The 17,690-nt window shown below is 46.6% G+C and overlaps 1 protein-coding gene across 1 annotated transcript in view; it reads left to right on the plus strand.

Annotated features, from left to right (window-relative positions):
* The window catches only part of LOC124545277 (UDP-glycosyltransferase UGT5-like), a 144,751-nt gene that overhangs the window by 115,667 nt on the left and 11,394 nt on the right, over positions 1-17,690 (plus strand). The window contains exons 4-5 of the mRNA XM_047124161.1: positions 1,883-2,105; positions 9,863-10,082. Of these exons, the coding sequence (XP_046980117.1) occupies positions 1,883-2,105; positions 9,863-10,082 (443 nt within the window). The remainder of the gene's footprint in view (positions 1-1,882; positions 2,106-9,862; positions 10,083-17,690) is intronic.

Here is a 17,690-nt window from a genome sequence, read left to right on the forward strand (position 1 = left end):
TTTTTTTTGTTTTACAAGTCATACGAAACCCATACGGACTCTTGAGCGTACCAACAAAAACTGAGATCCCCTCATGGTACATCAGAGTGAGCACTTAAAAATTGTATTCTGTCTATCTACTACCACCAGACTGCCACGCAGAAACACAAATTAGTTATTTTGAAAAAAAAAAAAAAAAAGGCATCCACTTTGATGCATTGAACATGACTGAGAAAAAAAAAATGGCATCTGTCCGCGGGTACAGGGGACGGTTCTGCGACGAGCGGGGATTCACAGTTCCTCCCCTCCCCCTCCCCTCCACCTCCCCTCCATGGTCCCCTCCCTCTTCCCAGAATATAATTTGCTGTTACCACCAAATTTAATGTTCCACAGGTATGTTCAATTTTAATAATAAAAACAATAAAATATTAAAGTTTTATTACAATCATAGTAAGTCCATTACTCCGGCAATTTGGACAATGGTTTTGCTTTCTTGGAGGGGGTTAAGACTCCAATACCCTCTCCATACTGCTCCCTCCCTTGCCCCTTCCCCTCCTATTGGATCCACTCTTTATGTAACACGTGCTAGCTTTGACCGTGACTGCCGAGAAAACGAAGACTCATTTATTGACTTCAAGTTTTCTAAAGACTAAAAAAGCATCTTTTGCGACATTGTATAAAGGCACATTTGCATGCCGTGCGTGAGTTTCCTCGGAAACGCGAAATCTTAATTAAATAATTAATCTCTGACAAATAAATAAAGCCTATGGCACAGAACGGCAGCGCTATGCCGCTGATAAAACAAAATACAATTACGACACTCTTTCGTTTCATTAAGAAGTAGGTCTTGTACAATAGCTGGTGCGGGAAGCACGTATATTTTATTAACTGGCACACCGCCATATTTGATGTCATATAAGAACACTGCGAGTTGCAATCTCACTAGGCATTCGACTCTGTAAAGATTCTATATTTATGAAAGTAAGTTGAATTATTTAACTATAGGCTTATTCGTTGAATATATCTGATTTAACTAACTGTGTAAACTTTTTTATGTTTAGTAGACAGTCACCTCTGTACGACGTATTGACATGGCTGGCAAATTATTCTAATATTGAGATTTTGAGTCCGCACCTACCGCAGCTGTCTTTGGAAACGATTTAAATACGAAGTCCGATTATTTGAGTCTTATTTCACGGTCAACTACGAATAAAGTTGCATTTACGAAATAGCAGTTGTCAAGCGTCTGATACCAAATAATTAAACGTCCACGTTCTAGATAAGCAAATATTAATTACTACCAATCACTATCATACATATACAATAATTAATATTTTATTTCATTTTTTTATTTATTTATTTTATAATTGTTCCTGGTAAAACGGCCTTTAAAATTAAAAAGTTTTAAAATAAAAACAGTCTAAGATCGTACGTAAATAATTAAAATTTATCAATTAGGTGACCGGTTTCGATCGTGGTGCTATCATCTTCAGAGAATTAACGCTCCATGATGACGGCTTCAGTGAGTGTGGCTAGGAACAGTGTTTACCGGCGCTAAATAGAGGGCTCCGGCCATCTACACTTTCTAGCCGTCATTATGAAGTGTTAATTTTCTGAAGATGACAGCACCAAGACCGAAACCTGTCACCTAATTAATAAATTTTAAATTTTATCAACTTACATGCGGCCCTAGACTGTTTTCATTTAAAAACTTTTATATTAAATATTTTCCTAAACTGTACCAAAAGTTTTTAAGCCTCATTCTGCCTCGTCATTTCATAGAAAAAATTCTTATTTACTGATTAAAACACAAAGTGTGAATGTTCACGCCAACCGGTTTTCGGCCGGTGTTGCCACCTCAATTTACTGGAACCTCACAGGGTGAAATGTGTTCGATGTTCAGGACCTGCGAACTTTCATGGACGAAGCGACGGACGGCGTCATCTTCTTCAGCATGGGGACCAACATCAAGAGTGAAGATATTCCGGAGAAGCAGAAGGAAGCCATTCTCAGAGTGTTCTCAAGACTGAAGCAGAAGATTCTGTGGAAATTTGGCACGGAGCGCTTGCCCAACCAGCCGGCGAACGTGAGGCTGGGGAAGTGGCTGCCCCAGTACGACGTGTTGAGTGAGTACCGAAACTGTTCCACCGCTGTGTCCTTCCAGCTACGACACAGGACCAGAGGACTTCGTGGTACAGATTTCACTAAAAAAGTGTTCAAATTTTCCATATGACAGGCTGCGGGCCGGCTGTCTCTCTTCAGGTCATTCGTTCAGTTACAGAGTAATCCGTCGAATGTGGAACTCATGTCGAGCTTGGACAGTGAGCTTTCATTTCACATTTGACAGGCTTCCCAGTAACTGTAACAATTTATCTGAAGATAGGCAGCTGGCCGGAAACCGGTCATATGGAAATAAAGAAAAGCGATGTGTAGGGACTCGAATACGTCAAGTTGTGATTGCAACTTTCGCTCACTAGTGAGTCCTTCCAGTCTTGTCGTTTGGGTGTTACCAATAGTCAGGGTGTTAGTTGCAAAATATTTTTAGGTTTGCCTTAAGGTATGTTGCATTTGTTTATGTGAATCTAAAATCTTAGCAGAGCTTCTTTTATTAATAATATTCTCGTGTCAGTCAGTACTACATAATCCCAAGAAAGTGTTTGCATAGGATCATTAATGATCAAGACGCACCTCAAACAAACTACTAGGACAGATTTATTACTAATAGTAGTAAACTCATCAATCTGTATAACAATTTTAATGTTTCTTCCACAAAATGTTCAGCTATTTTCTTTCTCATTTCTTCTAATATGTGATCAGTAATGCTCGCACAACTAAAATTAGACTGTAGAACTCTTTACATGTTCAACTCGCTAGTTTCTTGAAGCTGAATGTTCTCAGAAAAATCTGAATAACATCTATTCATTCTGGCGTTTTTATAGACATTCCTAAAAGCTGTGTTAGTCGTTTCCAGCTTGTGTGTTCATTTTTTCAACACTAAATTCCATATGATTTTTCAATGAGCTGTGCAATATTGACTTACATTTCAAATAAGTTACAATTTTCTTACGATAAGCAATTTTTTTCGCAGATTAACTGTAGTATCTTCTTAGTGTCACCAAAGAAACAAACCTCGCAGGGTCGCCATTTTTTTGCTGCGTTTACTCCGATTCCAGATTGGGGCCCCATCCCTAGTTTATTTACTGCTGCACATATTCGGCAGTCCAACTTACTACACACATCAAAAAAGTTTTGCGTCACCTCAGTTCCGAGAGTTGCGGAACCTGTACAGAAAATTGGAATAGAGACCAACATAAACATCATTTCCGCCCTTTTTATTGCTCATGAAAACCACGCATTGCATGTTGTACCACCATACAGCGAGACCGTCAGAGGTGGTGGTCCAGATTGCTGTACACACAGGTACCTTTAATACCCAGTAGCACGTCCTCTTGCCTTGATACATTCCTGTATTCCTGTATTCGTTGTGGCATACTATCCACAGTTCATCAATTCACTGTTGGTCCAGATTGTTCCACTCCTCAATGGCGATTCGGTGTAGATCCCTCAGAGTGGTTGGTGGGTCACGTCGTCCATAAACAGCCCTTTTCAATCTATCCCAGGCATGTTCGATAGGGTTCATGTCTGGAGAACATGCTGTCCACTATAATCGAGCAATGTAGTTATCCTGAAGGTAGTCATTCACAAGATGTGCACGATGGGGGCGCGAATTGTCGTCCATGAAGACGAATGCCTCACCAATATGCTGCCGATGTGATTGCACTACCGGTCGGAGGGTGGCATCCACGTATCGTACAGCCGTTACGGCGCCTTCCATGGCCACCAGCGGCGTACGTCGGCCCCACATAATGCCATTCCAAGACAGCAGAGAACCTCCACCTTGCTGCACTCGCTGTACGGTGTGTCTAGGGCTTTCAGCCTGACCGGGTTGCCTCCAAACACGTCACCGACGATTGTCTGGTTGGAGGCATATGCTACACTCATCGGTGAAGAGACGTGACGCCAATCCTGAGCGGTCCATTCGGCATGTCGTTAGGACGATCTGTAACGCGCTGCATGGTGTCGTTGTTGCAAAGATGGACCTCGCCAAGGATGCCGGGAGTGAAGTTGCGCATCATGAGCCCATTGTGCACAGTTTGAGTTGTAACACGACGTCCTGTGGCGTTGCTGTCAGGGTTCCTCCCAGTCGACACTTCCCTTGTTGAGAGCCCTTCCTGACACAAAGTAACAACGCGGACGCGATCGAACCGCGGTACTGATCGTCTAGGCATGGTTGAACTACAGACAACATGAGTCGTATTCCTCCTTCCTGGTGGAATGACTGGAAATGATCGGCTGTCGGACCCCTCCGTCTAATAGGCGCTGCTCGTGCATGGTAGTTTACATCTTTGGGCGGGTTGAGTGACATGTCTGAACAGTCAAAGGGACTGTGTCTGTGATATAGTACGTACAATCAACGTCTATCTTCAGGAGTTCTGAGAACTGGGCTGATTTTTCACATCAAGCCAGGTATTTTCTTTAGTAAAATATCTGTACTGTTTTGAAGTCGAGCCTTCCGGTAACAAAGGTACAGCCTCATTGGTCAAGCGGGTTTCAACAGTTTAGTTGTTAACAACATTGCTTGTACACACATAACACATTCTCTTACCTCCATCACAATCACTGGTATCCTCCACTGCTCGTTTAGATGTAATTTTCAACCACTTCTCGCGCGTTCGGCCATTCTGATTTGGTTTTCTGTGATTTCACTAAATCGCTTCAGGCAAATGCCGGGATGGTTCCGCTGATAGTGCACGATCGACTTCCTTCCCCATCCTTCCCTAATCCGATGAGACCGGTGACCTCGCTGTTTCGTCTCTTCTCCAACATCAACCCTCAACCGCTTCAGCACTTATAACACTGGTGTTGCTCTACAAATGTTACACGGTTTCAACCTGTTAGCCAGATGGCTATAAAAAGACGCAAAATAAGAACAGAAGAGAACGGTAGCCGCTTGAGGGAATAATGCTTGCATCCGAACATGCCCGAAACTTCCGGAAAAGCAAAAACGAAAAACGAAGCAGATGCTCATAACTGAAGACTGGGTCATGGTAGCCAACGTGAAGTTTATGTTAAAAGAATGAAGATTGGGATACGTATCTACTGCCAGTTTAATAATGCTTTGTCTTTATTAACAAATATATTCTCATATTGCATTGGAAATTTGATATTTCGCGATAATTTTCCGCACTGCCAGTACGGCGTACTGAAGCACTTACTTTTCCAGTTCGGAAAGAGGAAAATCATTTTATAGCGATGTACAGTACCGGTGCGTACCGACCCAACGAAAGTGGTGCGGGTAGTGCTGGTTCATCAGAGAATGAAGCTTCTTGTATCCATATCGCCATCCGAAATTAACCCGAGCAAAAATCGCAAATATTGAAATTAAAATCTTCTGGGTAGTTAGGCCTTGTCATATTTCTTCACAAAAATGACGTTTCGATCCCTCTGCTGCGATCTTCTTCGGAAGAGTGCGGTGTTTACTATAGACTGGACACTGTCAGAGACCAGTGTCGCCTTCTCTTATAATGGAGAGTTTTTCTGCGCTTCCTCTGGAGTAGTAGGATTATTGGGTAAAAATCTTGGGCTACCATTGGTGGTCCATCGTCAGTGGATAACAGAAGAAGTTTTCCCGCGCTAATGCTGAAGGAGAGGGCAGTTGGTTAAAACTCCTGTGGCTACCACTGGTGGGCCAACGTAATTGGCTGGAAAGGGATTTTTCCCGCACTTATACTGTAGAAGAGTTATTGGTTAAAATTCCTCATGTTGCGATGTCAAGGCCACAGTTCTCGGACTTTTATTCTATAAATGTTGGTTTCTTTAGCCAGCACACGTACGTAATTGAAATCGATATCAAGGTCACAGTTCACGTGAACAATGGCCTTGACATCGATTTCAATAACGTGCATGTGCTGGCTAAGGAAACCAAAATTTTGAGAATAAAAGCCCGAGAAGCGATTCAAATTTCTAAGAACGCGTGTAACTTCATAGGGAGGACGGCTACAGGCTTCCGACATTGTGGCTTCCCGCCATCAAGGAAGTGAATATGGTGCCGCGGTGTACGAACAACACAAACAATGCCCTGGAAGCCACCTCTGCCGACAATAATATGTTGGATGAACATTGATCCTCGCTTGCTCTGCCTGTTTCGCTTCAAGCCAATGATGCGGGCCCACCAATAGCAGCAGGATTAATTTTGACCAATATCTCTTCTACGGCATAAGTGCGGGGAAAATCCGTTTCTGACTAATGACGTCACAAGTGTTTCAGGCAATAACCCCCATCTTCGGCATTGCTCGGGAAAACTTCTCTTACTATCCCATGACGATGGCGCACTAATGGTAGCGCAAGATTTTTAACCAACAATCCCACTTCTCCAGCACAAGCGCGGGAAAACCATTTTTGTACAGTTCGGGGGCCGGGCGTCCCCACCGGGAATCATTTTGATAGCTGGTGTTCCACAGTGCTCTTTCACTTAAATTAACTTCGTGCGTAGGTCGAGCTACTACAAAAAGCTGCTCCGCATTAAATTTTCTCTCTGGTGTTGCGATTCATAGTTTTTTTTTCTTCTTCTTCTTGCTACTATTGTTTCAAACCTCTTTACCTAATTCTAAACGGTGCTGTGTATAACGAGTAACTTTCATAGTTTTGAGATTTATCTAAAGAGAGACAAATGTAGAGCAGATGAACGATGAAGTGTAGTGGTGCAAGTTCTTCCATAAATCAGAGGCAGAACATGCACTGAGGAGCCAAAGAAACTGGTACACCTGCCTAATATCGTATAGGGCACGCGCGAACACGCAGAAGTGCCACAACATGACGTGGCAAGGACTCGACTAATGACTGAAGTAGTGCTGGAGGGAATTGACACTATGAATCCTGCAGAGCTGTCCATAAATCCGTAAGAATACGAGAGGATGGAGATCTCTTCTGAACAGCACGTTAGAAGGCATCCCAGATATGCTCAATAATCTTCATGTCTGGGGAGTTTGATAGCCACTCAGACACTGGAGACACTCTGGAGACACTCTGTAGCAATTCTGGACGTGTGAGGTGTCGCATTGTTCTGCTAGAATTCCCCAAGTCAGCCGGAATGCACAATGTGGACGCAGGTTATCAGGCAGGATGCTTACGTACTTGTCATCTGCCGCAGTCGTATCTAGACGTATCAGCGGTCCCATATCACTCTACCTGCACGCGCGCCGCACCATTACAGAGCCTCCACCAGCTTGAACAGTCCCCTGTTGACATGCAGGGTCCATGGATTCATGAAATTGTCTCCATACCCGTACACGCCCATCCGCTCGATACAATTTGAAACAAGAGGCGTCCGATCGGGCAACGTGTTTCCAGTCATCAACTGTCCAATGTCGTGCTGACGGTCCCAGGCGAGGCATAAAGCTTTGTGTCGTGCAGTCACCAAGGGTACATGAGTGGGCCTTCGGTTCCGAAAACCCATATCGATAATGTCCCGCTGAATGGTTGGCACGCTGACACTTGCTGCTGGCCCAGCATTGAAATCTGCAGCAATGTGCAGAAGGGTTGCACTTCTGTCACGCTGAATGATTCTCTTCACTCGTCATTGATCTCGTTCTTCTAGGTGGTGGTGGTGGTTAGTGTTTAACGTCCCGTCGACAACGAGGTCATTAGAGACGGAGCGGAAGCTCGGGTTAGGGAAGGATTGGGAAGGAAATCGGCCGTGCCCTTTCAAAGGAACCATCCCGGCATTTGCCTGAAACGATTTAGGGAAATCACGGAAAACCTAAATCAGGATGGCCGGAGACGGGATTGAGCCGTCGTCCTCCCGAATGCGAGTCCAGTGTGCTAACCACTGCGCCACCTCGCTCGGTGTTCTTCTAGGATCTTTTTTCCGGCAGCAGCGATATCTGAGATTTGATATTTTACCGGATTTCTAACATTCACGGTACACTCATGAAACAGTCGTAAGGAAAAATCCTCACTTCATCGCTACCTCGGAGATGCTGGGTCCCATTGCTCGTGCGCGTACAATAACTCCACGTTCAAAGTCACTTTAAGCTTGTTAACCTGCCATTGTAGCAGCGGTAACCGATCTAGGAGCCAGACAATTGTTGTCTTATAAAGGCGTTGCAGACCGCAGGACCGTTTTCTGCTGGTTTACCTGTCTCTTTATTTGAATACACATGCCTATACCAGTTTCTTTAGCGTTTCAGTGTATATACATTATTTACAAGTTTAATTGAAAAGGAATAATATACACTCCTGGAAATTGAAATAAGAACACCGTGAATTCATTGTCCCAGGAAGGGGAAACTTTATTGACACATTCCTGGGGACAGATACATCACATGATCACACTGACAGAACCACAGGCACATAGACACAGGCAACAGAGCATGCACAATGTCGGCACTAGTACAGAGTATATCCACCTTTCGCAGCAATGCAGGCTGCTATTCTCCCATGGAGACGATCGTAGAGATGCTGGATGTAGTCCTGTGGAACGGCTTGCCATGCCATTTCCACCTGGCGCCTCAGTTGGACCAGCGTTCGTGCTGGACGTGCAGACCGCGTGAGACGACGCTTCATCCAGTCCCAAACATGCTCAATGGGGGACAGATCCGGAGATCTTGCTGGCCAGGGTAGTTGACTTACACCTTCTAGAGCACGTTGGGTGGCACGGGATACATGCGGACGTGCATTGTCCTGTTGGAACAGCAAGTTCCCTTGCCGGTTTAGGAATGGTAGAACGATGGGTTCGATGACGGTTTGGATGTACCGTGCACTATTCAGTGTCCCCTCGACGATCACCAGTGGTGTACGGCCAGTGTAGGAGATCGCTCCCCACACCATGATGCCGGGTGTGCCTCGGTCGTATGCAGTCCTGATTGTGGCGCTCACCTGCACGGCGCCAAACACGCATACGAGCATCATTGGCACCAAGGCAGAAGCGACTCTCATCGCTGAAGACGACACGTCTCCATTCGTCCCTCCATTCACGCCTGTCGCGACACCACTGGAGGCGGGCTGCACGATGTTGGGGCGTGAGCGGAAGACGGCCTAACGGTGTGCGGGACCGTAGCCCAGCTTCATGGAGACGGTTGCGAATGGTCCTCGCCGATACCCCAGGAGCAACAGTGTCCCTAATTTGCTGGGAAGTGGCGGTGCGGTCCCCTATGGCACTGCGTAGGATCCTACGGTCTTGGCGTGCATCCGTGCGTCGCTGCGGTCCGGTCCCAGGTCGACGGGCACGTGCACCTTCCGCCGACCACTGGCGACAACATCGATGTACTGTGGAGACCTCACGCCCCACGTGTTGAGCAATTCGGCGGTACGTCCACCCGGCCTCCCGCATGCCCACTATACGCCCTCGCTCAAAGTCCGTCAACTGCACATACGGTTCACGTCCACGCTGTCGCGGCATGCTACCAGTGTTAAAGACTGCGATGGAGCTCCGCATGCCACGGCAAACTGGCTGACACTGACGGCGGCGGTGCACAAATGCTGCGCAGCTAGCGCCATTCGACGGGCAACACCGCGGTTCCTGGTGTGTCCACTGTGCCGTGCGTGTGATCATTGCTTGTACAGCCCTCTCGCAGTGTCCGGAGCAAGTATGGTGGGTCTGACACACCGGTGTCAATGTGTTCTTTTTTCCATTTCCAGGAGTGTGTAATCGTACTGTCAAATTTAGGAGTAAAGTTCCTGTACCATGTAGGAAGATAAACTCATACGTAACATGCTTCAGATACTTTGTAATGCCGATATATTTCCCATCGGATGGTTTGAGCTAATGACGTTATGTTGAAATTCATACTTAAGCTGACTTTTACTTATTTCCTCTTTCCAGAACATAAGAACACAAAACTCTTCATAACGCACGGAGGTCTGATGAGCATACAGGAGGCCGTTTCAGCGGGAGTGCCGCTGCTCGGAATCCCGGTGTTCGGAGACCAGCAGGTGAATCTGGGCAGAGTGGAGAGCGACGGCTTCGGCATCATGCTCACCATGGACAACATCACCGAGACCTCCTTCGGCTGGGCGTTGTCCGAACTACTGACGGACCCAAGGTAGGCGCCTTGCGGATTGTCACGTCTCAAGCTTCCTCTGAGAAACTGATTCATCTGGATTGCAGCACGGGGGTCTGAACCACTCTCCTGCCGTATGAATTTCTAGAGTAGGGTATCCAATACACGTATATGGGATGTCTGTTCTTCTGGACATGTTCGAAAGAACCGACACCAATTTGACTCTGCGTCCACTAGGAATCAAGACACAAATGAATTAAAGACATTATCTGCCAGTGGGCATTGATTTAAACCAATGCAATAAGTTGAAAATTTGTGCCAGACTGGGATCCGAACCCATATCTCTTACTTTCTAGGCCCAGTGTCCGGATGGCTCAGTGGTCTAGTCGGCCTTATGCTCGGTTTACACTAGCAAGTTATTGCAGCAATTTACTTGCACGGAGGAACTTGCCGCGAATTTTGCGAGTGTAAACATATCGCCAAGTCGACTTGCGACCGTAGCAATTTATTGCGGAAGTGACTTGCTGAGCGTTTCCCGCTTTCAGTATGAACACCACGCATGAAGTACCTGCAAGTAGGTTGCAGCTTTTAGGATTTATTTCTATTTCCTGCAAGTAGGAAGCTCAAGTTATAGTAAGTACGTCGTCTGCATAACACTCATATTTAATATTTTACTTAATGTGGTGACTTAATTTTGTGCAACCATCGTACGTATTGTATGCAAACAAATTTTATTGAAGCCGTGAAGAGCTACCGCGAATTATGGAACGTGCATAACAGAGGCTTTTAGGATAGAGTGAAGAAGATGAGCACATTAAATGAAATCTCGTCGATATTCGACACATCTGTGAAAGAAGTACAGAGAAAGTAGCATAACTTGAAGACACAACCCCTTTGCCACCTGCATCCACTCGCTTGTTGTTTAAGGAGTCTAGAAAAAGACGTTGTGTAATTATTACATGTTCTATTCCATTAGCTTGTCACTTTCCATTTTATGAGCATTAGAAAAAATACATTTTTATAAGCATAGCATTCTGTAAAATGCAGTTTATTTCAATAAAAATTTAATTTCATTGTTGTGTTTTCACATACATTCAAATAATTTTCCCTTTTTAAGACGTTAAAAATGGCACTACATACATTGGGTACGATCAGAGAAATCGTGCTGACGGGAATATGAAACAAGTACATTAGGGACCTGTATGAGTCTCCTACAAAGATAAGATTTGAAAATTCAAACTTTTTTTGGTTGTATGTTTCACGTAAATAAATGAAATGCATATTTTATTCGTAGCTCACCTGTAGCTATAAATCGTAGAATGACTAGCAAACGTTCCTTTGCTGAAATAGCAGTACGGAAGTTTGTGTCTTGTTTTGATATGACGGGCGCTATTAACATCAACAAATACTCCAGATCATTTGGGGACATTCTGCAAAAGTTTTCAAAAGTATCCATGGTCTCGATACTAAGTTCTTGCAAAAGGTTATTATAGGCACCATTTTGCGATCTTCTCATTATCTACTCTCTAACCCAAATACTTCTCTTTTTCTTTTTCACGTTTTTCACTACAATTACAAGAGCTTCTCACCCGCCTGCTTGTCATTTTGCACTTCGGCTGACACTCGTAGTGGAACTGAAAGTATATGTAAACAGTATCAGCAAGCTGTTGACGCACGTTTCTTGCCAAAGAACTTGCGGAAGAATCTTGCTTAATTCTTGCGCTGCTGTGTAAACACAGCTGCAAGCGGCTAGCGAAACTTGCAGCAATAACTTCTGCAAGCGACTTGCTAGTGCAAACCCAGTTTAGGCTGTGGAGCGGTGCGGTACGTTCTGACCGCTCCGTGTCGCGTTTCCGGGTGCGTTGTTGTTTAGTGTTGAGTGTTGTAGTTACGTTCAAATGGCTCTGAGCACTATGGGACTTAACATCTGAGGTCATCAGTCCCCTAGACTTAGAACTACTTAAACCTAACTAACCAAAGGACATCACACACATACATGTCCGAGGCAGAATTCGAACCTGCGACCGTAGCAATAGCGCGGTTCCGGACGGAAGCGCCTAGAACCTCTCGGCGACAGAGGCCGGCTGTAGTTACGTTCCTCACATCCGATGGCTGTTTCATATCGGAAAGCCACGATCAAGCTGCAGTTCGACACTACGTAGTCTACACCCAAGTCCCAAGAAGTAGAGAGATTTTTACGCGACGTGATACATGTTGACCCGAACGAGCTGCTTGGTACCTACTTACCTTATTTCCAGCGTTGTATATCTTAAATTCACTGACGATGAGGCCTGTGACAAACTTCTCAGACGCTCGACGGAAGGTTATCGGTTCTGCGGGTCTGACGGAAACGTGGGTGTGGTGACGCTCGATCGTGCTGGATTGGGAATGCAAAATATGCGCGTGTCTGAGCTACCGTTTGAAATTCCAGCGGATTTGGTCACCCTTGCTCTTCGACCCTATGGCACACTCCTCGGCCATAAGACCGAAGAATGAAAGACCGCCGGCCGTGGTGGCCAAGCGGTTCTAGGCGCTCAGTCCGGAACCGCGCGACTGCTTCGGTCGCAGGTTCGAATCCTGCCTCAGGCATGGATGTATGTGATGTCCTTAGGTTAGTTAGGTTTAAGTAGTTCTAAGCTCTAGGGGACTGATGACCACAGATGTTAAGTCCCATAGTGCTCAGAGCCATTTGAACCATTTTTGAATGAAAGACCTTCCAAACTTACCCTGTCCTTAACAGGGTGCGACAGATCCGTAATGAATTGCACCGCCATATACCTTCGTATCTCACGATCGCTGGTTGCAGGGCGATAATTATTTATGACGGTCAGCGGAGGACCTACTCCGGGTGTGGACAGGTAGGACACGTGCGTACCGAATGCCTGCAACGCCGTCTCGTGCAGACGCTCTCAGTCGATCACAGTCAACCGTCGATAGCGACCTCTATGCCGATTACGTATGTTGCGGAGGCGAGACGGAAGACGCCAGCTGTCTATGAGGACCCTTCTGTATTGGTGCAAGCCTCGGAGGCCCTAGCAATGGTTCCTCAGGAGCTCCCCGCATCTTTCAGCGCCGATGCTTCTGTTGTCTTCTCGTCGAGCCCAAGCGCACCGCTACAACGACAAGCCGACGGTGCGGTGGAAGTTGAAGAACAGGATGCAGTGTCTTCCCCCTGCCCTACGCCGGAAACAGAGGCGAGAGAGCGTAAACAGAAATCGCCAAAGCGCCATAACAAACGGCGCATACCAACCAATGCAATAAAACAGACCGAGAGGGCAACGATGGATGATGAGGTGCGTCAGCCGATAAACCGATCCGACACAGGCCATACTAACGTACTACACGGTTGCATGTCTTCTCCCGCTACCGGTGGGTCACTGCACTGTGGGGATGCGGAAGCTCACCGAAGCCCCGACTTCGGGGATGCAACCAAGACTACGTCTGCCTCTCGAGACACAGTGGTATCGCCGTCCCTGGGAGACTGGGTGCAGGAGATGGAGATGCAGGTTGCGTCTCAGGACCCTGACGATGCACCGATGCCGCTGGCATCGTCTACGTTGCCGGCAACAGACGCCTGGGCCGACACGACCCACAACCGTCGCTTCCTATCTCTAAGCCCACCTGTAATACCAAGGACACCCTCCGTGACTTGGTGGAACAGCCATACCAACTCGCCACTATCCATGTCAACGGCCTTACTTCTGCTGCGGATCTGGATGTTGTTTTCCTTCAAGAAGTCCGATCAGGACTCTGTATCGATACCTACGGATATGACGCCTACACTACGCCCTCAGATGTTGGTGGCAGAGGTACGGCAATTCTACTGAGGGAAGGGATTATCGCAACTGATGTCTCCTATTCACCGTCGGCCCGGGTGGTCGCACTCACGATTGGTACAGTTCGTCTGGTGAACCTGCATGCTCCTTCCGGCACCGACAGAAGGAGAGAAAGCCGCACCTTTTTTGCGGAAGCTCTGCTCTTCTAGGGCAATGCCGACCACTTGGTAGTAGGCGGAGATTTCAATTGTGTGCTCAGACCATCCGACCAGGTGCCGCACTATATCACCTGCCCAACGCTTCAGGCACTTGTAAAGGACTTGGCTTTGTCAGACACATGGGTCATACAACACTGCGACCGAAAGACATATACCTACTGTGGTATCGATAGTAACGATGCCACATAGTTTCTCAATTTGGCACTCTGAGAGACACAGACGACAGCGCCCTCTAGCCGGTGCTGTCGAGGTCTACGAGCTCCGCGACTGCTTTAGCTCATTTCATCAAGTGCAGACACAGTAAATTAATATCAAAAATGTATAACACCACAAAAGACTACCGACTGGCGCAATTCATCCAGTGCCTGTTGCAGAATAGACGGTACTTTGTCACGCTGCAGTCGAAGAAGAGCCGATGGCGGACCCAGAAAAACGGCCTACCTCAAGGTAGCGTCCTCGCCCCATTGCTGTATAATATTTATACCAATGACCAACCGATCAGCATGGACGCTCGCTCCTTCATCTATGCAGACGATACAGTCGTTGCCACCCAGGGAAAAACCTTTGAAGAGGTAGAAAGTAAATTAACTTTAGCGATTGAAAAGCTGGGTGACTTATGATAATAACCACCTCAAGCCAAACCCAGCAAAAACCCAGGTCTGTGCTTTTCACCTACGTAATAAGGAAGCAAGGAGGAAACTCAACATAAGCTGGAGGGGACAACATCTACCTCACTGCGACACACCAAAATATCTTAGGATTAAACTTGACCGTGCTCTCACCTACAAGGAACACTGTTTGGCCACAAAGATGAAAGTGAGTGCCAGGAACATCATCCGCAAGCTAACAAATAGCAGATGGGGAGCGCAACCTACAGTTCTCCGCACGTCAGCTTTAGCTTTATGTTTCTCCACTGCGGAGTACTCGGCACCCGTTTGGCAAAATTACACCCACGCTGAACAAGTAAATATAGCATTGAATGAGACTGGACGCATCGTGACAGGATGCCTCCGCCCAGCTCCCACAAAGCAGCTGTACCACCTCATGGGCATAGCCCCGCCAGACATCAGAAGAAGGACTGCCGCAGAAATCGAGAAACATAAACAGGAGACAGATGCCAGGCATCCAATGTTCGGATACAATCTTCAACCTCGCCGACTTAAATCAAGGAAGAGTTTCCTACGAACAACTGAAGCAACTCTGTTATCGCCTAGAGCACGACGAGAAGAACTGTGGTACAATTTGGACCCAGGAAGACCAGGGAATAGCCCCAGGGAAGAACCCACAGCTGGCTCTGAACTCCCATACACGACCTGGAAAGCCCTGAATAGACTACGAACAGGCGTATCAAAATGCAGAGCAAACTTGGAAAAATGGGGCTACATCAGTGCAGACGAGCCCTGCGAGTGTGGAGAACAGCAAGACCCACAACACCTACTCGTCTGCAGGAAACTAAACAACCCGTGTTCGACTCAAGACCTATTTGAAGCAAATGACAAGGCTATTCAAGCTGCAGTGTATTGGTCTTCACGTGGGATATGAAAATCGCTCTGTTTCGCATCCTTAGCGCTTATCATTATATGTTACATACTTTTCTATATTATTGTAGTTAATTTACCTTATAACCATGTATTATTGTGTTATAACTGCTTCTCTTGCATTGTAATATAATTTTTTTTGTAAAATGGTGATGTCTTGGATACGATAAATAAATAAATAAATCAGGTGCAGACACCAGGACACTTTGCTTCAACTTTGCACCACCTTGCAAGTTATGTAATATGTTCGCTTATGTTATCAGTTGGTAAAGGTGCTTTAACTGTATCTGCAGTACCGAGAGATTAGTACCTTTTCCTGTTCCTGTTCCTTACCCACGCGCCACCTCCGAGGCGGGATACAAAACCTACTTTACTGGTCATTGGTTCAAATGGCTCTGAGCACTATGGGACTTAACTTCTGAGGTCATCAGTCCCCTAGAACTTAGAACTACTTAAACCTAACCAACCTAAGGACATCACACACGTCCATGCCCGACGCAAGATTCGAACCTGCGACTGTAGCGGTCGCGAGATTCCAGACTGTAGCGCCTAGAGCCGCTCGGCCACTCCGGCGAGCTACTGGTCATCCCGCGAGCCGTTTGAATCGAGTCTATGTCATACGCGTCCTACGGTCGGCAGTTGTCGTCGCTGAGATGTGTCCGGCAGCGTTCACAGACCACCTAGCGTGTGTGTGTACTCTCACCCTACCCCGCCAACGCGTCCGACGCAGTAGAGATCCGTGGTTCCTCAATGTGGCCCTTCTTGATGAGGTAAATTGCAGACGCGGAGTCCACATGAAGCAAATGCCACTGGCGGTTACCCGCCTACGGTTCTGTACTTCAGTGGTGGTTACGGTGTGTCAAATCCGCCTTGTGCAGAACATTAGCCGGCTATGGACGAGATAGAGCGCGCTGTAGTACCGCGACCACTGATTTCTACTACGCTGCGCTCCGCGAGCTGGCTGTGGAATCGCCGTCGCCGGAACGAGAATCGGCAGAACACCACGTCAAGGCACAGTTGCTACGTACCACCGCCGCACGTCTCGCGGGTGTGCGGGTGCGAGCGAGGACAACTGATGGTGTTAGTGGAGAACGACCTTCCCTCCACCATATCATTCAAGATAGAAGAAGACGCAAGAGGCAGCTCATTACGGAGGCCGAGACAGAGGATGGACGAGTTGCCACGCAAATGGGCATCGTCCGAGCGTCTACAACAGTCATAAACACTTCTCTACGAGCGAGAGTACAAAATGGATGTAGGAGTCAGGGAAGTCCTATCCGACCTACCTTTCTCTCGGAAGCCGCAAGATGATGCCACGCTCTTGTTGAAGGTGACTTTGGAAGAGGCTATGTTGCACTGTGCTTCCAACAAAACGCCAGGCCTTGACGGACTCCCTTTTGAATTTCACAAAAGATCATATGGACTATCAGACCAATTGTGTGATTGGATTGAAGAGTTCCTAGATAACAGAACGCAGCATGTCATTCTCAATGGAGAGAAGTCTTCCGAAGTAAGACTGATTTCAGGTGTGCCGCAGGGGAGTGTTGTAGGACCGTTGCTATTCACAATATACATAAATGACCTTGTGGATGACATCGGAAGTTCACCGAGGCTATTTACGGCTGATGCTGTGGTATATGGAGAGGTTGTAACAATGGAAAATTGTACTGAAATGCAGGAGGGTCTGAAGCGAATTGACGCATGGTGCAGGGAATGGCAATTGAATCTCAATGTAGACAAGTGTAATGTGCTGCGAATGCATAGAAAGAAAGATACCTTATCATTTAGCTACAATATATCAGGTCAGCAATTGAAAGCACTTAATTCCATAAATTATCTGGGAGTACGCATTAGGAGTGATTTAAAATGGAATGATCATATAAAGTTGATGCCAGACTGAGATTCATTGGAAGAATCCTAAGGAAATGCAATACGAAAACAAAGGAAGCAGGTTACAGTACACTTGTTTGGCCACTGATCACCAGTGTGGGACCCGTACCAGATAGGGTTGATAGAAGAGATAGAGAAGATCCAACGGAGAGCAGCGCGCTTCGTTACAGGATCATTTAGTAATCGCGAAAGCGTTACGGAGATGACAGATAAACTCCAGTGGAAGAC

Source organism: Schistocerca americana, chromosome 8, assembly GCF_021461395.2.
Source record: "Schistocerca americana isolate TAMUIC-IGC-003095 chromosome 8, iqSchAmer2.1, whole genome shotgun sequence".
In the NCBI taxonomy this organism is placed as follows: domain Eukaryota; kingdom Metazoa; phylum Arthropoda; class Insecta; order Orthoptera; family Acrididae; genus Schistocerca; species Schistocerca americana.